Source organism: Mya arenaria, chromosome 3 (assembly GCF_026914265.1).
Source record: "Mya arenaria isolate MELC-2E11 chromosome 3, ASM2691426v1".
In the NCBI taxonomy this organism is placed as follows: Eukaryota; Metazoa; Mollusca; class Bivalvia; order Myida; family Myidae; genus Mya; species Mya arenaria.
The window spans coordinates 79,656,129-79,684,038 of record NC_069124.1 but is presented as its reverse complement, the minus strand read 5'-3'; the positions used below and the strand labels follow the sequence as shown (position 1 = coordinate 79,684,038).

Below are 27,910 nucleotides of genomic sequence, written 5' to 3'. Positions count from 1 at the left end.
GGAATTCATCTCAACTGTTATTTTCGTAGCCATTTTATTAATGTCGATGTCGTCATGGGAAACGTTGGCATTGGCCATAACTAGAATACTGGTTGAAATATATTGTATATCCTACATGAAATAAATGTTCTTGTAACCAAAGATCGATGTTCAGATGAAACTTGATACATATATTGTACATATGTTTTTTTTTAATAACTCTGGCTTTATGCATTGTTGAGTTATGCCTCTTCTAGGACAAAATTATAACAGGTGACCCGAGCGTTTGAGTTCATGATAATTATGTATTTTATCTGGGCAACGATTTTTCAAACCATAATTAAAATTTACTTATTTACCTCATTTTATATATAATAGAAAAAAGTGAGGTTTTTACTTAATTTTATTAACAAACTACAAGCATTAACTGGCAGGTAGTCGATCGAACAGATCGCACTTTAAATCAATTATCTGTAAGAGACCTTTAACTTGAACATTTGATTATGTTTTATGATTGAAACAAAGACACGAACATATCGATGTTTCTCCGATGCCGTAACATATCAAACGTGAACGAATGAAAGCACAGGTGCAGCGGTGCTCTAAACATACCGTCAGTTCCGGTCGCCAATTAAAATAATTAAAAGAGTTTCCGCTTCCAATCTGACATCAGTACTCGATCTTTATGCAGGATATGATTTTAACAGTGAGTAGGATTTGTTATTGGTCCCAGATTTTAATCAGAATGATCGACTTCAAAAAAGGTACCGGTACGCACATTGACGGGAAATTGTTAGTAAAATATCACGTGACCGTCAGCTATTGTAAGCCAAATATCCAGGTACTGAAAACTATGCCGCTTTAAAACGAAACTGCCACTTTAATACTTTACTACTTATGTTCCCATTCAGCTGTTAGAATCCTTTATGTTTTTATGTTATTTTTATGTTCATAAATTTGCATGTTTTAAGTGTTAATTCTGATTTTGACGTACTCGCAGAATACTAATCAAGCATGGCGTCACATGGTGACAAATAAAATGCAGTGCATCTAATTTTAGAATGAGAACTTTTCTCAGTCATTTCCTATTTCATTGTCTATGTCTTCGTCGTGAACTCGATCCACTTTATTGGAAATACACATTGGTTTATTTGACATATGAATTCCATAAGTTTGGTGCTTTCGTTTATGCCAGGCTGGTGGAATCTGACAAAAAAAAACCCACATAATTAACTAATAAACCTGGGAAGTTAATTACTGTGCACCTTAGCTGTTTGCATGGTTACACAACAGTGCACAGCCATCATTTCTCTTTATTTCTCAGCATTCACTAAACTATAAACTCCAGACTTTTGATATAAAGAGGTTATTCAAACCTGAGGCGCTTCTGTCGGACCAGATAGATTAAAACTTGTCAGTAATTATTATTTTTGTATATTTCATATATTCTTTTGTATTTTTATTTACCCTGTTAATAGATGTATCTAAGCACACTCACATTTTTTTGTTATTCTGCTGATTTCAGTTAGTCTCCAGGGCTCTCACTAGGCTGAAATATTTGGGAGAAGTGACTTCTCCCTTCAGTCAATTTAGGGAGAAGTGGGGAGACTTTAGGGAGAAGTGATACTTTTCGTAACACCTGATACAAAAACTATGCCATACCACACACCTAAGGTTACATTCACATTCAAATTAATTGCTATAACTATATAAAATGTTCACAAATAATATATCATTTTTGGCTCAGCAAAAGTGTATTTGTCAATGTCACATAGTTTATCTCCAAATAGCATCTAAAATGAATCAAATACCAAGACAGGTAAGGATTTGAAACAATCAAAATGACCTTATAAATGAACTGTCAATATAGTAGGGGGACGAATCTTATTTTGGTACGTTCGGGATGGGTACGAATGTCACATTCAGCTATGCTGTTATATGCTTGTCTCTGGCTAAATAATTTTCAATATGCTGACATTTAAGAACCAAATGACATTTAAATCACTGTTCTTGATGAAATTTTAACCAATACATAATGGGAGGTTGAAAAATATAACTCGGAAAAATGTTCTGACAAAATGGCGATCTCGCCGATTTTAAAGTCATCAGCAGGAGAAAAATACTGTAAGTAAACACTACATAAAGCAAAAAAAGAAGATATTTTTGTGTTTGCAAATCATTTTTTATCATTTCATTTTATCATGAACAGTTCACTTAAACCAATCAAATATTTGTTGATACGTCATGTTATTGATTTTCTTAGCGCCACCTTGCCGATGGCCCGAGATGGTTATGACCGTCTGCTTCAAAAGCAACAATGTTTAAAATGTCTGGCATTGTTTGTTCAATACATATATCAATTACTTTTTAACTTCTTTAATGCTTAACAAGATTTTTCATAATTATGTTGCCTTTTCAATCTGATTAAAACAAACTTATTTCATTTGATCAGGGACTTCTCAATGTACATTCTCATTGGTTGACCATCAATAGCTCCGCCTACTGGCGATGTTTGGGTAATTGGATGACACGGCCCAATTATCGGATTAGGAGATTACCTAATTTTATGAATGGCTAATTGCGGTGTTTTGACTAATGTGACAGTGGCCAAAGACTGCTGATTGACAGATTTACAATGTGCTATTTTTTTCGGCGAAGTCAATGTCGCTTTGATGATACAAATGGGCGAAGTCTGGGAATTTTAGGCGACCACTTCGCCCAAGTCGCCCCCTCGCGAGAGCCCTGGTCTCATTCTGACACTATCTGTCGAGCTTGGACTGTTTTTCAGACCTAATTAAAAGTTGGTCAGTTCCGTAGGTCTGACTTGTGAAGACCGTTTTCTTTATGGCATTTTTGAAATCTATTTTCTCTCTTTTGAAGTGAAAACAAAAACTCTTATACTTGAATATGACAAAACATACGGAAGAAATAGTCAAATGCTGAATGGCTTTATGCCTTAGTGCACATTTAATAATTTTAAGGTTAATATTTTGTATGGACCTAAACTATGCTGGACAATTTTGCCCTCATGTTAAAAATTGCTAAAAGTTCTATCTATTAAAATCAACCAGTTATGTGTGACTTGTTTATGGCTGATGTTTACTAGATTGAGGGAATGAGGGATCTGTTATCTATAAATTTGGAAGGGATCCAATATCGAGTCAATCCGTGGTAAACCTGTTGTAATTTGAACCTATTTCATTCTTTTAAAACTTTATTAAAGTGAATGTTTTTCCATTTCAGATTGTTTGTATATAGAGTATTGTACATACTTGTATAGTCTAGTATGAGGAATACGGTAAGCTCCGGCCGGAGCAAAACGGCGAAGGACAAGGGTAGCACAAAATCATCACAGAACAACACAGTCAAGTCAGAGGGACCGCCTGTTAAACAAATACAGGTACTTGTAATGATTTTAAGAATTAATTCTTTACAAATAGTTGCCAGAGCAGTTGTTATAGTGTTTGGCCTGGTTTTGCATTTAGTCCATCGGGTAATATAAGCATAAGGGTTTTTGTTAATGTACAAAATGTAACTGAAAATCATGGGGGAATATATTAATTTCGTTGGAATCCCACACTGCATTCTTGAAATAGACATGACAAATACTATCTAGTCCCATCGTTTGGCTAAACCGAAGATTTTGCTCGGTGACGTCATTACACTGTAGACGTTTTATAACTTTTTACGCCTGGCGAAATTAATGATAAGCGGTGAAAGATTGTAACCAATTCCAAAAGATTCCAACCGGGAATTCTTTCTGCATCCTCAATGTCGATGCAGTCGAAGCTGACAGCGTTTGGCTTTAGAGAAAAAACAAATCCAAATCATCAAGTAATCCGAACAATGAACCTGTGCAAATTTCAGGTGATGAAACAACGAGTGCAAAGATTAAGAAACAATATCCAAAAAGATTTCAGAATAAGTGGTTTGCTGAATTTTCGTGGCTCAAATTTGACTTAGAAAAAGTCTAATGCATTGTTTGCAGATGTAAATTTTAATATTTATTTATTTCATACCCCCTAAAAATTGCATTTTACCCCTACTTTTGTACCCAAGTTTACCCAAGAAAAAAATAGTGGGAACTCTGGAATTAATTAAATACTTTGCCCCAAGTTTCATTTTATACCTCAGTAAGTAATGCTTGATGACATGTTACACTTGACAGGCAACTGCAGAGCAGGTAGCATTCAACAACATGATACAGACGAAAGACACTGCAGATGAACAAGAACAAAAGAAAAAGATAAACAAGGTATGCCTCTGTATTTACTCTTGAATCACATTTATATTGTTCAAAATCTATGTAGCAAGCAGTGTGATGCTTTCAAAATATAAATCTATAAATGCCTTTTTAAATGAATACGTAGAGGAACTGTCAGGTTAGTGTGGAGATCTTTTGAAATACAGTCGAAACTCGTTATGTCGACTTTGTCGGGACCTAGGGGAAAAAGTTGATAACGAACATTCGACACAAATGAATTACAAAAAAATATCACCAATCCAAATACATTTGAGTTTGAATTATGTCAGCCATTCGACTTCTTCAATTGAACGGTCTTGTTACCATCGTGAAAATAGCAAACATATTATCGAAAAATAATATGAAAAAAAGAAGAATTATTTGTGTCAAATTTATTTAATTCACATTTATGGATTACACAAAACAGATATAAAACCACAATTATATATAATTGTTCATTGTAAGAAAACAGTATAGCAAACATGACAACAACTTAAAATAGTTAATTCTTTATGATTGTTTGTTTTGTACATGCAGTATAGAGAAATTTCTTCGGCTCGTAACTTTCAATGTTGGCGAATTTCCCGATTATGTCATCGGCATCCTTGTGCGGTTCAATGAATAGCTTGAGCAATAAATGGCTCTTTAATCAAAAACTTAAACAAACAACTTTAATTATTCATATTTTCCAATAAACCTTCAATTATGACAGTTTGTTATTTTGACACACATGCGACATGCCGCAAACCGTCATAAATATTTTTGCACCTACAACTCGATCTACTGTTCGACATAAGAAACAAGGAAAATGTGTGAAATTCGACCACAATGACTGAAATATGAGTTTGACATAGCGAAAAAATCGAGATAGAAAAATCGACACAAGCAGATTTATTTTATATAGAATAACAGAATTAATTCGGGACTGGAGAACAAAGTCGACACAACCCGAAAGTCGAGATATCCGACGTCTACATAGCGAGTCTTGACTTATTTTAATGCTTATTTTGGTCTGTTGATATTTTCAGATAATAGAGTTGACACATTGCTCTCAGGAAATGGCAGAAATTGCTCTCTATGACAGTAAGAATGACATGGAATGTGCAGTCACAATTGTCTTTGAGGGTGCTGCTGAGGTAAGTTAACTTGTTGAAAGGTTTTTATCAAAACTTACTTCAAATATATTCTGTAGTTCCTGCTTTGTGTCTTATGCCTGTTTTTACAGACACAAAAAATGTTTTATAGTCATATTCATGAACATATTATGACTGAATTTCGTACAAAGTCATCACCACTATACAATTTGCATTTTGTTAAGATGAACCATTCATATCGAATTAGATTCAGCAATATGAAATTCGACATGTGTTTATAAGAACACTGGTTACACTTACCCTTAATAATGCTGCAGAGTGAATGGCGAGAGACGGGCAAGAAAAAGAAAAAACAAAAGTCAGAGCCTGTCCCTGCGCCTTCTGAAAACCATGTGGAAAAGAAGGCAGACAAACGAGAGGTCAGTGATCGAAATGACAGAGACAACCGGGACAGAAACAAGGAAGATAAGGAAAATGACATGGGATATCGTGAACCCTCAGACAATTACCGGCGGCCTCGTCGAAATGACAACAGGCCACCACGATTATCAAGAGGGCGTGGTCGACCAGATCGAGCAGGAGATCGTCCTGACCGAGACGAGGAAGGGGACCGGGACGACAACAGGGACCGTTCATTTTCAGAACGAGGCAGAGGGCGAGGGAGGGGAGGATTGGGTCCAAGAAGAGGGAGAGGTGGGAGGTAACCATGCTTAATTATTCATAATTTGAGAGTGATTTGATCTTTGCTTTGTGGTATAAAGTTATTTCTGTGTTGGTTTTTTGGCATTTGCTTATTGCATATAGCTGTATTGCTTATTACTTTCTTGCTGAAAATTTCCTCCGAAAATTTCTTATGATTAACATGTTTTAAATTTTTTTTAAAAAGCGAGGATCCTGCTTGTCTTGAAAATGTTGTTGTTCAAAAGATGGATTATGGTTTGGTTTGGTTTTTCAGTAACTTCCGTACCGCAAGGCCAGGATTTGACAAGCCTCCTCCTACACAGTTTGAAAATGGCCCAGAAATTGACACATGGACAAATGAAACAGCTGTGATTGGAGAAAAGGAACCAAAGAGTATGTGTTATTTTGTGTGTTGCAGTTGAACTTTATCCTGAAATTTGAAACTTTTCTATTTTATAACAATCAGCTTTGATGGTTGAACATACCAATGATAAATTGCATTCATTCTCCAAGGGTACAACATTTGATTGTTAATTTTAGTTTCCAAGTGGGGAGACAAGGAGGATTGGAGTGAGGACATCGACAGCTGGACAGGCAGTGTAAGTCACTCATCTCAATATTTCACTTGTTACACAATTTGACAACAAAAATCAGTTTGTTTTATAAATGAATTTCAAACTAGTAATAAACCTGAAAATATCAAAAGAAATAATTTCCTGTTCTAAGATAAATAGCTTTGCTAATTTGTGTGCCTTTGTCGTAGGGGTACTCAAATACAGTATTACATTTTGGTTCTGCATCTAGGCACACTTTGCTACTTGCACAAACAAATGCATTGGGGTAGGAAGGTTACAAACAATGTTATTAAATGTAGAATGTATCTTGCTATTGCAGTTGGCTGAGACCAAAGTATTCACTGCAAGTTCAAACCCAGCGCCTGAACCTGCTGCACTCGAACCAATCAGCAATACGTAAGTGAAATATATTGTTATGAAGTGTGTCAGATAATATTTTATTCTTTCTGCATCCATTGAAATTTTGACTTTAGTTTCAACAAGTTAGAATTTTGACAGAACTACTTCAATGGGAAAATTTTGACAGAACTACTTCAATGGGGAAGATTATAACTATCTATCATGTGTTTCCGGTACGGATAGAAAAATCCGACCTGAGGGCACGCGCGTAAGCCGGTAACGAGCCTTGCCGAGTAACCGGTCATGCAGCATGCCTGAGGGTCGGATTTTTTTATCCGGACCAGAAAAACATGATTGATATTTTTTCTTGCATACCTATAATTATAAATTGTGGAAAATTTGACGTAGAAAACGCACTTTTGTACATTTCACCAAAAAGCGCGTGCCACGTTGTGTACTGACGTCATAAAGCGCAGTAATTTTAAATCACTATCGACGTCAAATAGTTCCTTAAAATATCGCGCTTTTACGATAATTTATATTCAATTTTAACTAAAACTATTGTATACTTATATCTTTGATTGTGCTTTATTGAAATTGCATAATATACTTTTCACAAGCCATACAATAAAAGAAATAAGAAGTGGCGCGTTGTTGCGCGTGACTCATCTTACATTGGGGTTGTAATATGAGTTTTTCCAGCACCGGTCACATGACCAGAAACACACGTCCGGTATGCAAAAAAAAAATAAGGTCTTCTTTCTCAATTTCAAACAAGCCTTACAATACAGGTAAAACAATGACTAGTGTTTGAAAAAAAATCAACCAAACTGGTTATTTCAGGTTCGACATTGGAGTTTTATATCCAAAACAACAAAATGAGATGGCTGTTGAGGATAACTACATCTCACAGTTTAATCAGCAAGCAACTGAATCTATCAAGAATTCCATTGGTGTAAGTGTATTATTTTGAAATGCATTTCGCTTGAAATAGTTTCTTTGCCATCTATTTTTTGTATATTGTGCATCATGTTTCGACATTTGCACAATATTAAGCCACGAGGATAGGTTTTTAATGCCGTTTGACAATGGCTAAAATTTGCTTTTTTCAAAAACTATCAACTTCTGTTATTTCAGATTGGGTCTGGTCCAAGTTCATCCCTTCAGAACTCAATGAATTCTCAGACAGCATCAAATGTGAGTGCTCTTGTATCTCTACAGCAAACAGCTTTACATGACAACCTGGGATCTGGGTTGTCTGAGCTGACGGGGAATGGGCTGTCTCACTCTGGGATTGGTGGGGGTAGTCTCGGTACCAGTCTGGGCGGTTCTCTCGCTTCCAGTATCACTGGCAATCCTTTACACAGCGGCAGTCTCAGTGGGGAACTCACTGGCAATGGACTTGGTGGTAGTATGTCAGAGCCTGTGCCGGGCGGCAGTCTAACCGGGTCCAGCGTGTCTGATGGCAGCCTTGCTGGCTCCCAGGCCGAGTCCTCTATGGCACAATCACAGGCTGCTATGATGCAACAACGCGCCAAGCCACAAAAAACAAAACTGCCACCACCATCAAAGGTTAGTTAATTTAGCTGAAATCTGACTTATCATTTCATTAATAAAATGTTTTTAAACTAATGCAGGAAAGTAAAAATAGTGTACTGGCAAGATGTCACTTTACTGATCCATTTTTTTCACAATTGCTAAATTTGCCATTATGCATTGAAATGTAAACACAATAAAAATGTTTAAACTTAACTGATGCAGTATTATTATTTTCTGGAAGATTCCGGCATCTGCAGTTGAGATGCCTGACCACATGATGACAGGACTTGATGGACAGTTTGGAAATCTTGAATTTGGGTTTTCTTTTGGAGGAAATGAATCTGGTTCATCTGCATTCTCGAGTGCCGAGACTAATAGGTACGGAGCCTAAGTTTTAAATAGTTAAGTAAAAAAACAAAACAAGAAAGAACTGCATCATTTAAAAATGTTACTGGTATTTCTACATTACTTAAAATTTTGAAATATGCCTTGAAAAGTCCCTTTTTCTAGATAAATTTGAGAAGTCTGATTTTATTGTTCTCATAAAAGAGCATGTATTTCAGCACATCATCCATGAGTACACATCAGCAGCCTTCCCTTAGCAAGGCTGGGGAGGCGTTGATGAGTTCTGGCCTGGACAGTTCTCCACGCTCCACCCTTTACCAGCAATCTCCCTACACCACACCAACCAAACAGACACAGGCAGACAACCCCAGCAAGGTAAATTGCAGCAAACCAGTCAACTCCGGGCAGTATGTTCAAGAAAAGCTTGCTGGATTGATGTACCTTTTATACAAGACTCATAGATTTAAATTTATTTTTAAAGTTGAGGAGTTTGATAAATAAGACTAGTGATTCATGTGAAGTTTAAGTACTATATGTTACACAAAATGATGCCGTATGATGAAAGTGCAGGGGTCCAGAATATAGCCAGTAAATGTGGGCTAACACCCAGGTCTGTTTGCAGTGGTGATGTGCATGTGGTATGTCCCACTGGGCAGCTTGGGTTGAAAACAACTGCAGAGCTGATGCATCTACCTTTCTTCATATTGATTGATTTAGTATTCTTCCTGAGGACTGAGATTTGTTTGGTGTATTTCAGATCAACTCGCCACCAGAACCTTTGCAGATGCCTGGAGGAAGCCAAGATCTGAAATCCAGTCCACTTGTCCCTGGACAAAGTCAGCCAGGTAAATGCAAGACAATGTCGTTATTGTACTATGGGAAAGATGCAGTTCTTCTGTTGTGTTAATACTTAGTTATATTGTAGATGATCCTCTCAATTAATTCTTCAACACCAAACAGAAGCCTTGTCTGTTTTAGCATCGCTACCGACAACATACCAGTCATCCAGCTACCAGTCACAGAAACCAAGTACGGCATTCCAGTCGAGCAACAAGCCGGGCGCTTACCCTGGTCCCAGCCAGCCACAGCAAAACTCCAACCAATTTTCTAGTCAGTATCGACAGTCAAACTTCCCGTCTGGCTCAAGCCAGTTTCCGTCTGGGTCACAGTACCAGTCTCCTCCTAGTGGCTACCAGTCTAGCCAGCAAAGCTACCAGTCAGCACAGTCTGGCTTCCAGTCCAACCAGGCTCAGTTCCCATCAGGCCAGAGTCAGTTTCAGAACTTCCAGTCTGGTTCTACATTCCCTAACCAGTCAAGTTACTCTTCTAATCAGGCGAGTCAGAGTTCATTGTACCCTTCTACAACATCATCATCATTTTCAAATCAGTCTCAACAGAGCTCACTTTACTCTCAAAATACAAGACAGGGATCATACTCCAATCAGCCATATTTAAACCATGACCATGGTGCAAGCTCGGGTACATCATTTCAGACTTCGGTGACAAAGGCCAATTCACCCTTCAAAGATAACCAGAGTGGTGCAAGTGCTTTCAGAGACAATATATCTACAAATAAATCCAGAGAATCAACATCAGACAACACAGCGTTTAGCCGGGACACCAATTCAGCATCAAGCTTCAGTGATAACCAGTCAATGTCTTACAATAGAGACAGTCAGTCTGTAGGTAGTGCATATGGTCGTGACCCATCAAATGCTTACAAAAGAGATTCTAAGTCTGCTAGTGGTTCGTATCCCCGTGATAGCTCAGCCGGTGAAAGTGCTCCATTGAATCGAGATTCTCAGTCCTCTAGTGCCTCGTACACATCGAGAGACGGTCAATCTGCTAACACTGGTTTCAGGGAAAACCAGAGAGACAGTCAGTCTGCCAACACTGGTTTCAGAGAAAACCAGACTGGTGCAGCAGGGTTTGGAACCCAGGCAGGCTCGTATCCACGTGATAGCAACTCAACTCAGTCTCAATCTGGATTTAGTGCTAAAACGTTCAGAAACTCAACCGAGGTCTCAAGTTCATTGCAGAATTCCTTAACTGGAAACAAACTTATGGACAGTTTTTCTAACATGACTGTGAATGAGGGATCATTGGATGGTCGGCAGTCATCACAGGTACTGTGACTTTCAGTATTGTTTTGTGCATAAAAAACTTATGTGACGTGAAATGTTTCATATAACAGTTAAGATGAATTGCTTTCTGAGACACAGATACAACAAGTTCTCTGACGCACTTCTCAATTAATTGTTCCAAGAGTGGTTGGGCTTTGGTGAGTAATGAAATTAATTATAGAAGTTTACAAGAGATTGGCTTGATTGATGCCCATTTAAACTAATTTATTGTGTGTTTATTCAGGGTGAGGGAGGCAGTAGTAGTCGAACACCCAGCACAACGCCAGCATCCACTACGCTGAGTACAACAGTGACAAGCAGCACGACCACAAAAATCTCAACACTGCCATCCTCCACTGCAGCTTCATGTAATTATTTCCTTTTTAGCTCTCTGAGCATTTCCCTTCGCCTGAAGTCTGTCTAGCATTCACTTAAGTTCAACAATTTCACAAAATCTCCTCCTAAACCACTTGCTTAATTTAGATGAATCTTAACTGGGATGTTTTAATACTTGGATTGTGCCCTTTCAAAATTGTTTAAACAATTGAATTCCATGCAGAACATAAAACTTAAACCTAAAAAATTTTTTTTACCATGAGGCTTACAGCTTATATATTTGGTGTATTACATTTTCTAGTGGTCATTTAGAAGTATGTTCAAATTATGCCTCTAGGGTCAAAACCCCGGGGGTCACATGCTTCTAAGAAAGTTTAGTCTGAAACCGCTCGATCAAGACCCTTGGTATTTTCTATGTAGCATCATACAGTGGTCATCCAGTTTGTTCAAATCATGCCCCTGGGGACAAAACTGACCACGCCCTTGGGTTCACAAGTTCTTGGAGTCTTATTTAGGGAAATCTTATGAAAATCTAATATAAAACCACATGGCCTAGACCTTTGATATTTGTTATGTAGCATCATACGATGGCCCTCTACCAAGTTTGTTAAAATTATTCCCCTGCGGTCAAAGCTGGCCCGACCCGTTTTGACCTACTTTCTTATTTTTGAAGCTACAGCAATTAAATTTGGACCATGTGAACAGTATTGAAAACAAATATCAATGTTGTCCCTGGATGGTTTGGACTGGGACTTTATGACCTTCATTCTTAGTAAAAGCAAAAAACTTTTTTACTATGTTGTGCTTGGATGACCTAAAATGCGACCTTTTGACCTACTTTTTTATTTTTTAAGTAATAGGAATGGATTTGGACCATGTGTACATTTTTTAAAATACCCCTGAATACTACCGAAATCCACCTGAATTTTCAGCCTTTCTGAACATACCCCACTGAATGTTCTCCAGAAAATATGGCATGTATGCTCATAATGCTTAAGGCAAAAGGTTGCCATGCTGTTTGCCAAAAAAGCCACAGTGCAGCACCCTTCCATAACAGTCTTGGCCTTAAATTGCTATTAAGAGTAAAAGAACATATTATTCAGTAAATATATCAAAGCAAAAAAATACTACATTATATGTTAAAAACTATTTGGTACTTAAATAAGGTTTAAAACTGTTTGTCGTTAGGTAAAACTACATATTCATGTATATTCAAAATATTTATGAAATCTGTTTTAATGAAAATTATTGCCTAAGTCACTTGAAGTCTGGTAACATACATTTTTAGCCCTAGTTATCATGCAAGAATTGGTTTTATCATTAGTATTATGTATCATATTTTTATATTAACATCCAAAGGTTTGTTTCAACAATATGTATTGCCTTTAATATATTAATAAACATGTATGATGATGTTACAGCATCCAAAGGTCCCCCAAACTTGCCACCGGGAGTTCCCCTGATGGCAGCAGCTCAGCAGTACATCATGGGACAGGCCGGACAACTGCCCTTCTATGTATGTTCTTTTCAATGTATTCATGAATGTCAGGAATTTAGCACAAAGCTGACAAATAGTATGATATTTTTTTAGTCACAAAAACATTTATAAGCTGCATTTGCTGACTTTCTTAATTTTTAGTTCGACTATTAGAAGAATAGGTGGGCTATACTACTCGCCCCAGCGTCAGCGTCGGCGTATGGTTAAAGTTTTAGGGCAAGTTGGGATTTTCACTCATAAGTCCAATACCCTACATTCAATTGACTTAATACTTCACACAGTTGTTCAGGGCCATAACATGATGAGGTTAGATAACTCCATATTATTCTTTACACAGATTAAGGCCCCTGATTGACTATGAAACTTAGGTTAAAGTTTTAGGGCAAGTTGGTTAAAGTTTTAGGGCAAGTTGGAATATTTATTAATAACTTCTATATCCTTTGTTCAATTGACTTAATACTTCAAACAGTTGTTCAGGACCATCACACAATGAGGTTACATAACTCCATATTATCCTAAATACAAGTAATGGCCCCTGATTGACTTAGGTTAAAGTTTTAGGCAAGTAAAAGTTAAGGGCAAGATGGGATTTGAATAAAAAAAAACTATACCGTTCATTAAATGCACTTAATAAAATTCAAAATTATTTACGACCATTTTACAACAAGAAACATAACTCCGTTTTAAGCCTAAATACAAATTATGGCCCTTGATTTTTTTTTTTTTTTTTTTAAATTTCCTTTGAAAGGCATATTTGTATATTCTTAACCACATTTTCATAATGGGAAATAAAGTTATTTGAATGACTTGCGTCATTGTTTGGGCGGGCTGGTGGGAGGCAATCTCATTAAAATTACATCGTGACGTTCACTTCATTTCATTACGTTATGTACGATCTGAGAACATGACGTTAGAGGTCACCTCAAGTTAACCTTTATCTCAGACGTTAATCACGGTGATTGACCAGTTAAACGCTGAATGTTAGTCATTATTAGTCATTATTTGCACATATCTATGCTTACAAGTGTTCATATTGATACATTGTTAATGTTATATGTAAACACCTAAGTATAGCATGTGTAAACTGTCATCTATGCTAATCATGTTGCACAGTAAATGTTACTGTAAGCCAGGTAAGTTTTAACTTGACTTATTTAATTGTGTAAAGCTCAGTCCTTTTTTTTTCGTTATTTTTACGAGGGAAACCCCGGTGGTATAAATTGTTTTTACTGCATTGCAGCTGCAATATTTTGGAACTTAGAAGAGTGAGGTTCATTTAATAAGTAATAAGATATTTTTTTATATTATCTTTTATTAGGAGAAGGATGTATCATCAAACAGGTTTTAAGATAATATGAAAAACCCAGGAGGCTGGGACCCTCTGCATTGAAGTAAAAAATTCTTCTATTTTTCAGAGAATACCCAAAAATATTTTGTTTAAGAGTAAAGACTGAATCAGGTGAATAATATGAATATTTTGTGTGGTATTTCATTTAAGTTATACTTCGAAATGTGAATTAGGGTGTTATTGTTTATGATTATCATTCTAAATATTAATAATTACATTGGACATAATTGGTTTCGCCTTTGCCAACCCGACATCAGGTTTTGATATTTGGGAAGTGTTTCGGCTGATAAAATGGAAGATTTTAAAATCTACTTCATCATCATATTCACTATAATTCAGTAATCACATCATTCGAGCGGAGTATTCTCGCGATATTGATAAAATTCTGAGCGCACATAGCAGTCAGAAAAGCTTTTTACAAAAAACAACAACCTTCTTTGGTTACAAAAAACAACAACCTTCTTTTGTACACATCTGATAAACTGGTTAAAAGCAGTCAACAGTTGGGTGTTTAGATGCTTTCACCACCTAAACTTTTTGTACTAAATTAATTGAGGCATTTTATTTCACTTCAGAGAAATTTCTATCATATTTCGATTTCTTTTATAGTTTATACATGTAATGGAACAATCTGTAAAGAAAACATAGATTCTCTTTCAGCCAAAATAGAGGGAGGATGAAGTGACTTAATTATTCTCAAACGTCTGTATTTAACTCGGTGATTTGATTAATTATACTTCGAATATACAGGAAAAATAAATGAGATCATCGTATTCTGGAAGCAGTTTATTAAATAAAATAGATACCCGATATATGTAACCTTAGTGTTCAAAACTATATTTTGTCCATTGGGATGGCAGTACTTTTCAAATCTGGTATACATTTATTAAGGTAAATCGGCATTCAGTAGTTATTGATTTAATGAAGTGAATCAGTAGGTTTGAACAGAAGCTGGGTCAGTTGACAAAATATCATCTCAAACACTAAGCTGCTAAATGGTGTGTCTTGTCACATTAAGACATTTTATTTTGGTAAATTCAAACTAATAAACTTTAACCATATCATAAACATAACATAAAGAGACGCATTTAAATCAACAATTAACAAATAAAATAGTTAATGATTGGTGACAAACTGCATTCATGTGCAGTATATATAGCTAATGAAGTGAATGTCACTGATCTGTATAAATGATCAAATTCATCATAGCTGATCATGTTTAATGTGAACTTCAAATATTTTGACTCTTGTTTTTTTCTCCACATATTGGTTTACATAATGGTTGCTGTTATGAGGCAGCCAGAGTCCCAGTTGTTCTGCACTTCCATAGTGTACCTTAGTAATGAATTGAACGAATAGTTGAATAAATAAATTCTTGATAAATGCTTAGCTACAACAATGTTGTGTTTTGGATTCTAAGAAATAAAAAATGTTAAGTCATCTAATATGATTTACTTTAAATTTCTTCACTGATTTCCCTCTTTGACAGAGTGAAAGAATAATAAGTACTTAACAAGTATAATTATTTCCAGACTTGAAATGTAATATCATTCAAATTTTTACAAAAAAGCTTTTATTATCTTTACACAAATATTGCAAACACATGGAATCCAAAGATGCTCTAATCATTATCTTCAAGCAGTATTATATCTATCTATTTTCTATTCCTTAAATAAATAAAAAAAAGTTTGATGAAAATTTTAATTGGATATGTATTCACCTGTTCTGTTTGTGTCCAAGGATTACCATATGGATATGGTTAATACAGGAACACCTTCTTCTCAGACTTTCCGACAGCTGGACTTCCTGAATTGTTCAACTAAAAGCAATAAGTTGTCAAAAAAACACACACATTCATTTCACTTCATGTCAATGTAACATTAGTTAGTAACTTATTCTGCACATAAGAACATGTACATAAAAAATGTAATCTTTAAATAAGCAGTGAAATTATAATTACTTGTTTTAATATTAGTGTAGGTCTATTTTTTAAGAATGTATTATTGTGGACAAGTACATCAGTAACATTCATCCATGGGACAAGATTAAATACACTTGGAGAGTACTGTATTGCATTTATTAAAGTACAAATACAATGCACAGTTACACACAGGTTAAGCAGCACTTACCATCCATGATACCTGATACAGTAACTGCTAAGATATGTAAACGTCTGTTCTGTCTGGTTCTGTATGTTATAACCCACAGTTTTTCTCTAGCCAGCCAATCAGGGCACTGCTTGCAGCGCCCTCTTATTTTGTGATCACGTTGTAGTCATGTGATCACAACAACTGTTAAAATAATCTAAACATTATAAAAATATTCAAATGTTAACTCAACCAGGGAAGATAGCTCAGATCATATTTGTTTCAAACTCTATGAAATGACAGTGTACAAGCTTCAATTTAAGGAATTTTTAAGTTAATCTACAACTGCTAGTACATACCAATAAACTCTGCTTGTATCCTGGATGGGGGTCATCTGGTTTCAAATCCTCCAAAGACTCATATTTAAACTGAAAAAAATAAATAAAATTACATGGTTATTAATAAAATTCAGCTCATTTATTCAATAGTATTCATCTATGACTGTCATAAATTATTATCATTTACATTATTATTATTACAATATATTGGCGAAATAAACACTTAGTCTCCACCAGGGCCTGGTTCACACATCAACTATGATGATCTACAATAATTTACAATATTAAAGTAACCTGTGAGGTTAAGTATGCCGGGGTGAGGCTCAAACCCACGACCGCCGGAACGCTAGCACAACGCTCTACACAACTGAGCTAACCGGGTGGCTGGTTCTTAACCACACACAATACGATTTTGTATTTACGTTTCATAATCCGGTGTTTTTATTAAACTGTTCATTCCAATAATTCTTTCCAAGCAGGCCTTACAGAGTATCTAATGCTGCAGCAGAGTCATAACATTTGTACATACGAAAGGAATAAATAATGTAATATTTTTGGTGAAAATGAAAGTGTCAGTCAACTGGACAAACAGCAAGTTCATAACTTTTCATGGACATCAGAATAACCGTTAATATTATGGTATTAAACTATTCATATTTAATATTTTACTCACGCTTATGTATCCGCATCGTTTAATAGGTCAATAGTTCGTAATATTATGATCATATTGGAATTGTTTTACTAACAAACAAGTTCAATTTTCTAAGACGCCATTTTGTTTTTTGGTAGTGTTAATTACGGGAATACTTCAGTAATCAATGACACGTATAAAAAAAAAAGTTAAAAGAAAATACAGGATGGAAAGGAATATTTATTATAAACTTAATCCAGTACCAATCGGTTTACATCTACAAGTGACGGATGCTGGTGTTTACCTCGTAAATAAACGGCTATTGCAGCATCTTAAAATGGTGTCCCTTTAATGGCATTTGGTATACAGAGAGAAAAGTGGTTTCGGAAGAAACCCTGAAAGTTTCATCAAAATGACACCATTCTGAGCATACAAATTTGCTATTTTTTGTAAAATTGCCATATACACACAGCTTAATTCGGCCATGACGTTTGAAGAAAACGTGAGCTTCGACGTAACGAGCAATTACATTGGCTAGTGGAGAGGTCAATCTGAGGTGACTCCTTACGCGAAGTCCTCAGATCCACATAGCGTAACGTCGTGAAGCGTGTATTGGGGATCTGATTTTAATGAGATTGGGTGGGAGGGCACCATCAAAGTCACCTTATGTATCGAATAATTTTAGTTAGATTTGACATAAAGAGACCAAACTTGGTATTATTACATCGTTATTGTATTCTAAGTCAAAGCGGCGTAGTCGAGCGCGCTGTCTTACGACGGCTCTTGTTGTGTTACCTGTGAAGCATGGCAGACACAAGTAATATGATCATTGGTCTTGCTTATAAGATGACCAAGTTATATGCTCATTGGTCTCAAGTCTTAGTCATTAGATGACCAAGTTATATGCTCATTGGTCGCAGGTCTTACTCATTTGATGACCAAGTTATATGCTCATTGGTCTCAGGTCTTACTCATTAGATGACCAAGTTATATGCTCATTGGCCCCAGGTCTTGACCAGGTTATATGCTCATTGGCCTCGGGTCTTACTCATTAGATGACCAGGTTATATGCTCATTGGTCTCGGGTCTTACTCATTAGTTAACCAAGTTACATGCTCAATGGTCTCAGGTCTTACTCATTAGATGACCCAAGTTATATGCTCATTGATCTCAGGTCTTACTCATTAGATGACCAGGTTATATGCTCATTGGTCTCCGGTCTTGCTTATTAGATGACCAGGTATTATGCTCATTGGTCATGCACATTAGATGACCCCTATTGATTTTGGTGGTCATGATCATCTTTACAAGAAAAATTACACACCATTTTGTTAACCAATCAATAACTTTTGATATACGAAGTGTACTCTTCAAACATGTTATGCACATTGGTTATGGTCAGTAGATGACCCTCGTGTTCAAAGTTTAGGGACCTTTACTAGAACTATTATAGAGGCTCCCAACAAGCAACATATCCTATTGGCAGAATTTCCAGTTACTGTATATATACTGTATATAATTATGAACACCTATCTCCATGATATAACACAGTACATGTTCATATCTTTATCCGTGGGTTACAGGGTGTACATGTTAATATCTTTTCCTGGTTTCAGAACCTACCTGGAGTGCAGGGGATGCAGCAGCCATTGTACGCCAACATGGAAGATTTCCAATACAGACTGCCCCCACACGTGAGTGTAATAACAACAATTTGACTGATGATTAGCAGTTTGGTTTTGGTATATAATAGTGGAATTTAAATAAAAATCATAATAAAATGCTGCTCCATGTCTAGAGCTACCCTAATTTACTTATTAACTTGTCTTACAGTGAGCAATGGCCTAATTCGTTTCACAATCCAACATTGGCATTATTAAATTAATATTTCCAGCACTGAATATTTGTTGTATTTCTAAATAAGTGTATGGTTTGGCCTACGGTAATTATTTTCAACATCAATCATCGGCCTTAATGAAATTAATATGTCCAGTACTGATAACAGGGTTGTATTTCTAACTTTTGCTGGACAACTGTGTTGTATTTCTAACTTTTGCTGGACAGCTGTGTTGTATTTCTAACTTTTGCTGGACAGCTGTGCTGTACTTCTAACTATTTAAGTGTATGAATGCTGTTTCCAGGCTGCAAACAACCTGTATGAGCTCACAGCAGCTGCAGGGCTACAGATACCGCCAACATCACTGTCAGCAAGCAGTTCACAGCAGCCCAGCGTCCCATCAGTACCCACTGTGCCATACACAGGTAAACACTTGATTATGCTAGATCTCTCATATGGTGATAGTGTGTACACAGATGCACTTTCCTATCTATCATTTTAAGAAGAGATATGGATTCTAGATGATTATAGTTTGTATCAATGTGAATGAGTTAGTTGGATGCATGTTGATTTCAAATAACTTTTAGTATTCAGTTATTACGTGTTGGTTGTTGAGATTTACTTTAATGGGTTTGTATATACATTTGCCATAGTTAACATTGAAGTTTCTATTTATCAGATCTGTTGCACATTTTAGGATCACAAGACAATTCAGGGAAGTTGAACCGGTTAGAGGCCCAGTCTCCTACTGGTACAGTTCCTACCACAACCCCTAACGTACCGGTAACCGGCCAAGCAGGGCACCAACAACAGCCATTCATTCTCAACTATGGCTACTACTACCCACCCAACATGTTCCCAGGCAACCCTGGAATACAAGGATACCCTATGATACCAGTATGCATTATTAGAGATGAAAAAGCATTTTTTAGCTTGACTATTCGAAGAATAGGTGGGCTATACTACTCGCCCCGGCGTCGGCGTCCGGTTAAAGTTTTAGGGCAAGTTGGGATTTTCACTCATAAGTCCAATACCCTACATTCAATTGACTTAATACTTCACACAGTTGTTCAGGGCCATCACATGATGAGGTTAGATAACTCCATATTATTCTTTACACAGATTTTGGCCCCTGATTGACTATGAAACTTAGGTTAAAGTTTTAGGCAAGTTGGAATATTTATTAATAACTTCTATATCCTTTGTTCAATTGACTTAATACTTCACACAGTTGTTCAGGACCATCACACAATGAGGTTACATAACTCCATATTATCCTAAATACAAGTTATGGCTCCTGATTGACTTAGGTTAAAGTCTTAGGGCAGGTTAAAGTTTTAGGGCAAGTTGGGATTTTCACTTAAAACTCCAATACCATTCATTCAATTGACTAAATACTTCACACAGATGTTCAGAGCCATCACATAATGAGGTTAGATAACTCCATATTATATTTTATACAAATTATGACCCCTGATTGACTATGGAACTTAGGTTTAAGTTTTAGGGCAGGTTGGGATATTGTTTAATAACTTCTATACCCTCCATTCAATTGACTTAATACTTCACACAATTGTTCAGGAACATCACCCAATGAAGTTACATAACTCCATATCCTTAATTCAAGTTGTGGCCCCTGATTGACCTAGGTTAAAGTTTTAGGCAAGTAAAGTTAAGGGCAAGTTGGGATTTTAATAAAAAAAACTTTTGTATCGTTCATTAAATGCACTTAATAAAATTCAAAATTATTTACGACCATCTTACAACGAGACACATAACGCCGTTTTAAGCCTAAATACAAATTATGGCCCTTGATTTTTTTTTTTTTTTTTTTTTTTTTTTTTTTTTCCTTTGAAAGGCATATTTGTTTAATCTTAACCACATTTTCATAATGGGAAATCAAGTTATTTGAATGACTTGTGTCATTGTTTGGGCAGGCTGGTGGGAGGGCGGCATCAAAGTCACCTTATATATCAAATAATTTTAGTTAATAGGTTTGACATAAAGAGACCAAACTTGGTATTATTACATCGTTATTGTATTCTAAGTCAAAGCGGCGTAGTCGAGCGCGCTGTCTTACGACGGCTCTTGTTTGTTTTTTATTGTAAATAATTTTCATTCTTTGCTACAGTTTTTTTTTTTACCAAAAACTTAGCTATTTTGGCAACTAAAAGTTGTTCAGGCAATAAAGTTGTTCACCTGGGGTTTTGTTTCCTGCAGTGTGTAGTACAACCACTGTTTTGGCCCTTGAAATAGGAAAAAATAGCATTTTTGGACTTGCTGAACTTATCGCTCATAACTTCAGAATTATTAGTCAAATACCCATGAGATCTCTCAGGAAGGTATTTGATGTTATTAAATTGTAATTTTAATGCATATTTATGAAAAATTGACAAAATAATGGCCCTTGCGTTTGTGACCAATGCAGCATGTGGAGGCATTCGGTCCTATTGGACACATTTGTAGTTTTTTTGTAATCATTTAGCAATTCTGTTCAACTATTTGAGGGGTATATCATGTTCATTTAGAAAAGATGTTTCGACAGTGGATATTTGTGGATTATTTTCCACATGTAATAATTATCTTGTGTATTTCAGATGCCACAGGTGACCAATGCTGCTCATGCTGGCTCCACAGCCAACACACAATACCAGCAGAAAAACTTCAGCTCCCATGTGCAGTATGGAACTAACAAAGGTAAATAATGCAAGGCTAGTGTCTTAAATATTGTGGAATACATAGTTCAAGTAGTACAGTACAATACTGCTGGGTGTCTTGCTTGCAAGTTACAATCCAGTTGCAAATAGACCTAAGCGCCTGCACACAGTTGGAAATAGTGTTCATTAAAAATTTCATGCGAGACATAAATTGTGAAGTTGCCAAGAATGTTTTAATTGAAAACAAAATACACATTTAAAGCGAAGGCATATTCTGAGCAGCCATGATTACCATGTTTGTCTCTTGCAGTGTATGATGAGTTGTCTGGTCAGAGTGGAGGGGATTTCAACAAGAGCCCCTACGGCAGCTCCCAGTCCCAACCCAAACCCTCTGCTAACTGTGAGTTGAAAAATACTTCAGGTTAATTTTTATTTGCAATGCAGTATTAAAATTCACTTAAATTTGTTTCAAATGATAGTTTCATGGTGTAATGAATAATGAAACATCTCATAGACCTTTACTTCATTAAAACCTATCACAGAAGTAATAAACAGTTACATTGAGATGAAACCATTAATGTTTTGACATGCATTCTTAACTTACAGCAACAGTGACAGGGTCATCCGACATCTCTTCACTGCCTGGTGGCTACAGTAAGACCCATCCCCAGGCTTTCGACAAGCAGGGTTTCCATGCAGGGACCCCTCCCCCTTTCAATCTGCAGATGGCGGCAGGGCAGCTGGCCACGGGGACCCAAGCAGGCTCACTTGGGGCTCACACGACACCATACGCTCCCTATGTGCCGATGATGCCCCACCAGCCACACTCGCAGATGCTGCACCATCCTTTACAGGTATTGGCCTTCTGTGTACACATGTTCGTGTTAATTATGTTGCATTTAACTAAATATTAATTTGACAATGTCAGTATAATATGAAAATGGCTGTATTGTATGGTATACCTTCCAAACACCATAATTGTGGAATAACAATCAAGTTGCTTTTAAAACTAATGTGCATAATGAATTATGAAAATGTAGCTGTTATTCACCCAGTACCTATATTGCAGGACACAAGTTCATCAAGCCGTGGGGGCCAGCAGACTGGTGGCCAGTCTAAGACGTCGGGTAAAACCTATAGCTCTGGCTCTAACTGGGGGCCTTACTAGAGGCATAGAAGCTTGGATAGATGCTCCGGAAACGTCAAGGCATCCTCTGGACTTGACTGTGAACAACTTACATTAAATATCATATCTTAAGAATTAAACTATAGGATGGTTGATTTGTTGTTGTTCCTGGTACAAGATGTATTCTGCATAATGCATCAATTTGGTATATTTCGCTTATGATAGCTGATTATTTTTGTGAATAAAGAAATCAATCGCTGTTACAAAAAGTATTTTAAACTTGTCTATTTTTGATTACTGATACATGTTTATGCTGCTTACTAATGATCTGCATATAGAGATGCTTGAATTTTGCTACGGTCATGAAAAAATGGTGTCTTATTAAGCAGGAGTGCTGAAATATGCACTCTAAACCATGGTCTACCATTTGGCATGACTCAAAAATGACCAGTTTTGTTTTGCATATTGTACAGTAATGTGTCTGTAATTATCTTGATCAACTGTTGTAATCTGTATATCTTTTTCTTGTACAGTGTAGTTAAATGTATTTTTCTTGCGTGATTTTCTTAATAAGAGTATGTGTTGTTGAATAAATTGTTGCGCTTACAACTTCCGTCTTGTTAACATGACTAGAAACTAGATTAAAACAGAAAATTACAGAAAAGTGTGGTGACTAAGATAGATGGATTGAAACAATAAACATGAAATTCTTGAACAGATTTTATGAAGAAGTGATATTTTATAACACCTTATTAGTATTTTTTTTTACTAGGAGATCGGACAAAAATAATCTGATATAACATTTTCTCAGAGCTTATTAAGGAAATTTTCTAACAAGCTCAGTTTAAACTTGCTTTGGGCTCATTTTAAAGCTTATAGAAGTATAATCACATTCATGTTTCTTTGTTGCTGATTATTTCATTACATATGGTCAACGTTTTATTGAATAGCAATCATAGAAAATGGTGTATTGCATGCTTAACTTGCATTTTGTAGGTCACTTCGCAAATTGATTTTTCATGTTCTAGTATGTCAATCAAGTAATAGTATTATACAAAGATAACCTGTAAATATATCGCTGTATAGACATAGAAGGTATACATTTGTTATAAATAAACTTTTGATGTGTTACTTCAGAATATTTGTAGTGTGAATTAGTATATTATTGTGATTCAATGAACTTTGTGTTTGTTTTGAATATGGACCAAATGGCTCAGAATTGAACAGCCTCACAAGGTAACATATTTATATGGCACTGTGAACAAATCTGGACAGTTTTGCCTATCCTTGTCCTCTACGTTTAAACTTGTATTCTATGATAATGGGTCTTGGTGTTTTAGCTGTGCCATGTACATGTTCTCTTGTGGTGTTGACAAGTCGGTCTAGGAATAGTCACCAGGTTTCTCTGTGAATAAAAAGGACACAAAATTCAGCCATTGCTTATTATTTGGAGTGTGGCGAATGCTTGTTCTCGACACGGATGTATGGGGGATATTAGTTGTTTGCATTGAGGTGTATATAATAGAACATAAAAGGATCGTTTTTATATCAGTTGCCTACAGCTGGTGTGATCACTCTAAACGCCATGTATGTTGCACTTTCTTAGAATGATAGTCTTTAAGGGTAAAAACGAGGTCACTCGGTTAAATAAAAAATAGGTCATTATGTGAGATGAAATACACTAGGTTAGATCAAAGAAATCCTTGATAAAATCATAAAGGCGTAATGATATTTGGTGTCAAGTTAAAGAAAAGTATTGTGTTCACTCTAATGGCAACACTTGGAAGAAACTGTTATGGTTTGCCCCAATGCTATCTAAGAAAACATTTCATTCTGTTTTAGCCAAGTCCTAATTGAACTTCGTCGGAGCGTTTTAAATTTCTCAAGAGTTGGAAACTTGGTCCTTATCCACTTGTTTGGTGTTGTAGAAGAAACTAGTTACACTACATAACACAAATTCTGAGTTTGATACAAGGTCACCATGGAATCCAAACTAGGTCACTGTGTGAAATCCGAATAACCTCATTCAACTCTGGTAAGCAATAACAGATCTTCCTGGTCATCTGATAAGACCTTCTTGGTCATTTTTTTTTTATTCCTGATATCTAAATTATATGATTTGTATGAAATAGAAGTCTGGCAAAAATGACATATTTGCAAGTAACCTTCGTATGGCTTTGATAATTGTCTTACAGAGCGTTTGTTTTGAAACCGCACGGGTGATCAATTATTAAATGTTGGCGGATGTTTATTCTATCATTATAAATCTAATATCTGCATTGTAGTTGAAACAAAGGACTTTTGTACTTCATATACCTACGGATATACCGGCCGTATTAAAACATGTTATTAGATCCTTGATGTCATGTTCTTATTGCGTTAAGCTTATCGGTAGCATGTATTTTATATGGGGTAATTATTTTACTAAGTTTCATGACAGAGACATAATTAACATTCGAAGAATTGGAAGTAAAATTCAGAGAGAACCTCTCGCCAGTGATAATTTGATTGCATATGAGGATACAATGACTTATAAGCCACCGACTAGTGACGTGTGTCAGTGAACGTCCATGAAAACGTTATGACTACGTGCACAGCAGAGAACGGCACATCATTGCAGTGTAGCCAGGGCTGCTGTGGGGCGGGCAACCAACAAGAGTGCTGTTCTTACACGTGAGTAACGTACGGAGCGAAGAGAGTTTTGAATTTGAAAGAAAAGTACTTTCGTTCCCGAAACTAATTCGTTCATATTTGATATTGTCAGCTGGAGATATCATAGCATTAGTTAATATTTTTTGTTGTTTGTTCTTCAGATTATCCGAAAGCACGCTGATTATCATTTGTGTGATCGGGTCGGCGTTAATTATTGCGATACTGTCGGCACTTATCGTGTGTATCACGAACAAACAGAAGAACAGCGTCACTCGCATCACGCCGCGCCAACGCAGACAGTTTACAGTCAGAGGTTATCGTTGTTTAACAAATGTATAGAATGCTTGGCTTATCTGGTTATGATTTCCTTCAAGACTTGAACAAACTGTCTGTTTAGTTGATAAACTAATAAACCGATTGGTCACCTGCTTAACACATAATTTTGAACGTCTGACCTTTACTCAAACATTGGTTATACCTCCATTTACAGAAGCTTCTCGGCGAGAAGCCGATCTCCGGGCGCCACCACCGCCACCGCCATACACCGACTTGCCACCACAGTACGACTCCATTATCGCCGCCGACAACCCGGACCTCCACCAGATCCCGGGCTCCACTATTGAGCGAGTTCCCCGACAGCGTTTAGGAGATGTTCCAATGACACGGGTTGGTAACACGACGCAGGAGATGGGCGTTACTCGTTCACATGTACCGCCACCTTACACAAGCGTCGTCAATAACAACACCACGTCTACATCGCAGAACCAAGAGTCCGGTCATCTTGAACTTCTTGGGCTCTCGCGACCTCTGCACAGAAGTGAAAGCGAACGGTCGGTGGAAATTGCTGCACACGCGTTTCGTAGCAGGCTATCACATGGCCACGGCAATAATTCAGTTTCACCATTGACTATTCGTGAAATATCAGTAGTCAACGAGACTCAAAGAGACCACACTAGTGGTTCCATAAGAAACACTGCGGGAACAAGTTATGAAATACGACGCACATGTAATATTCTAGGTTCTAATCAGCTAACGCGCAATCGTATCTTAAACTCGCGAACTGCAAGTAATTCCACAAACAAGAATACGCCGACGGGCCATTCTACGGGAGCCACGCTATGGCCTGAGTCTCCGACCAACCTTACAACGACCGCCGCGCAAAGGAGCGCACAAAGAAGAGCAGTTATCGAGAAACTCCAAATAAGGAAAGACAATGCTTCCTAGTGCAAGTGTATTAATCATACTTTCATCATTTGCGTATGCTTTCTGAGATTATATGTAGACATCTGGCTGCCGCATTTTACGTTAGTTTTAAACCTCCTTCTCGCTGTTGATATTACAAGACAACAATTTACTAAATTAGTTCGTCTGACATCCCCAGTCATATTCTTCTACTTTGGTGATCCGAGGAAATGTCGGATTCATACAATATTAATTTATGTATTGTTCAACGTCAAGGTACTAAGTGACAGGCCGGGTCGAACTCGCATGGATGAAGGGAAAACGTAACACAAGCTTTGAATGAAAATAGGGCATTTGTTAATGCCATAAAAGTGTTTTTACGAAATATCGTAAAATAAAACATAAGTGTCAATAGCATTTGTATAATAACATTTCCCGAAATACATATCTGGGCGGTTTTTAATATTAATATATTGGTATTCCATAACGTTACATAACCAGGTGTCCTATTTACAACAACATGTGCTGCCTGCACGAGTTAGTAAATGGATTATCACTCGTACGGCTACGTTTTTGGAATCATTAACGTTTTTAACTTAATTACTTTAATCTAATACAATCATGCAATCATGCTATGTGTGCGATACTAAAACTATTTTTGGGGTGAAAGGTATAGACATAAACAACAAAAGATTATGATGTGTTTTTTTTTACATAAATGTGCGGTTAAAATACAAATGCGAACTACTGGTTCGAGCTCTTGTTGAATTTCTCAAATCAGAAAGCATTGCAATTTACGCCCAGAATATCCTTGTATAATAATCATAAGGTCTGCAAACATTAATTCTTTCTAATTTTGTTGAGCATGTGTGTATGACTCGAATGAGTAGACAAACCCACAGCTGTAGTCCTTAAACGAGGACATAACTGTATTTTTTTACACCTGCGAGCAATTAATCCCACTTAGTTCTTGAGAGATGAAAGCAAAAAAGCATTTGACTTGCGTACTGATAAAAAATGTATTCCTTTTAATTAACAGCTGTTTGGCCCCATATTCCTCAGTTAAAAATTCGCGCAAACATATCGCTAATATTTTTTTATCTGTACACAAAGCATATGTATTTTTTGTTTTGTTCATTTAAAGTCAAATGAGTAAAACATAATTACGCATTATCACATATCTATACGCGATTTATTTTCACTTCGCACAAAAGAGTTCCAGAGAAAAAAATACATTTTAACTTTATTTTGCTTAACTGAGGTGGGAGAAAGAGCATCTACCATGCAGGATAGGTTCATC

At 36.5% G+C, this 27,910-nt stretch overlaps 2 protein-coding genes across 2 annotated transcripts; both read left to right on the top strand.

Annotated features, from left to right (window-relative positions):
- Positions 1-765: 765 nt before the first annotated feature.
- On the top strand, positions 766-24,208 carry LOC128227570 (protein lingerer-like). Its single transcript, XM_052938223.1, has 23 exons — positions 766-820; positions 3,223-3,379; positions 4,148-4,234; positions 5,251-5,358; positions 5,634-6,016; positions 6,272-6,390; positions 6,538-6,596; positions 6,892-6,968; positions 7,755-7,866; positions 8,049-8,483; positions 8,692-8,828; positions 9,014-9,170; positions 9,553-9,640; positions 9,774-10,921; positions 11,163-11,286; positions 12,676-12,770; positions 18,773-18,850; positions 19,298-19,418; positions 19,691-19,890; positions 21,591-21,690; positions 21,961-22,050; positions 22,257-22,504; positions 22,720-24,208. The coding sequence occupies exons 2-23, from the start codon at positions 3,266-3,268 to the stop codon at positions 22,816-22,818; spliced, it is 4,179 nt and encodes a 1,392-aa protein (XP_052794183.1). The 5' UTR covers positions 766-820; positions 3,223-3,265; the 3' UTR covers positions 22,819-24,208.
- A 992-nt stretch (positions 24,209-25,200) lies between these two features.
- On the top strand, positions 25,201-27,306 carry LOC128227365 (uncharacterized). The gene is made up of 3 exons (XM_052937818.1): positions 25,201-25,449; positions 25,590-25,741; positions 25,919-27,306. Exons 1-3 carry the CDS (start codon positions 25,358-25,360, stop codon positions 26,650-26,652), a joined length of 978 nt encoding a protein of 325 aa, XP_052793778.1. The 5' UTR covers positions 25,201-25,357; the 3' UTR covers positions 26,653-27,306.
- The last annotated feature ends 604 nt before the right edge of the window (positions 27,307-27,910 follow it).

What these genes read in the sequence shown, in the direction of transcription:
- LOC128227365 (XM_052937818.1), top strand. Translation starts at nt 25,358, where the DNA reads ATGACTACGTGCACAGCAGAGAACGGCACATCATTGCAGTGTAGCCAG. An exon ending in CAAGAGTGCTGTTCTTACAC is followed by an intron (nt 25,450 to 25,589) that starts GTGAGTAACGTA and finishes TTTGTTCTTCAG; the next exon opens with ATTATCCGAAAGCACGCTGA. An exon ending in CAGACAGTTTACAGTCAGAG is followed by an intron (nt 25,742 to 25,918) that starts GTTATCGTTGTT and finishes CTCCATTTACAG; the next exon opens with AAGCTTCTCGGCGAGAAGCC.
- LOC128227570 (XM_052938223.1), top strand. Translation starts at nt 3,266, where the DNA reads ATGAGGAATACGGTAAGCTCCGGCCGGAGCAAAACGGCGAAGGACAAG. An exon ending in AAAAGAAAAAGATAAACAAG is followed by an intron (nt 4,235 to 5,250) that starts GTATGCCTCTGT and finishes TGATATTTTCAG; the next exon opens with ATAATAGAGTTGACACATTG. An exon ending in TGGAGAAAAGGAACCAAAGA is followed by an intron (nt 6,391 to 6,537) that starts GTATGTGTTATT and finishes TGTTAATTTTAG; the next exon opens with TTTCCAAGTGGGGAGACAAG.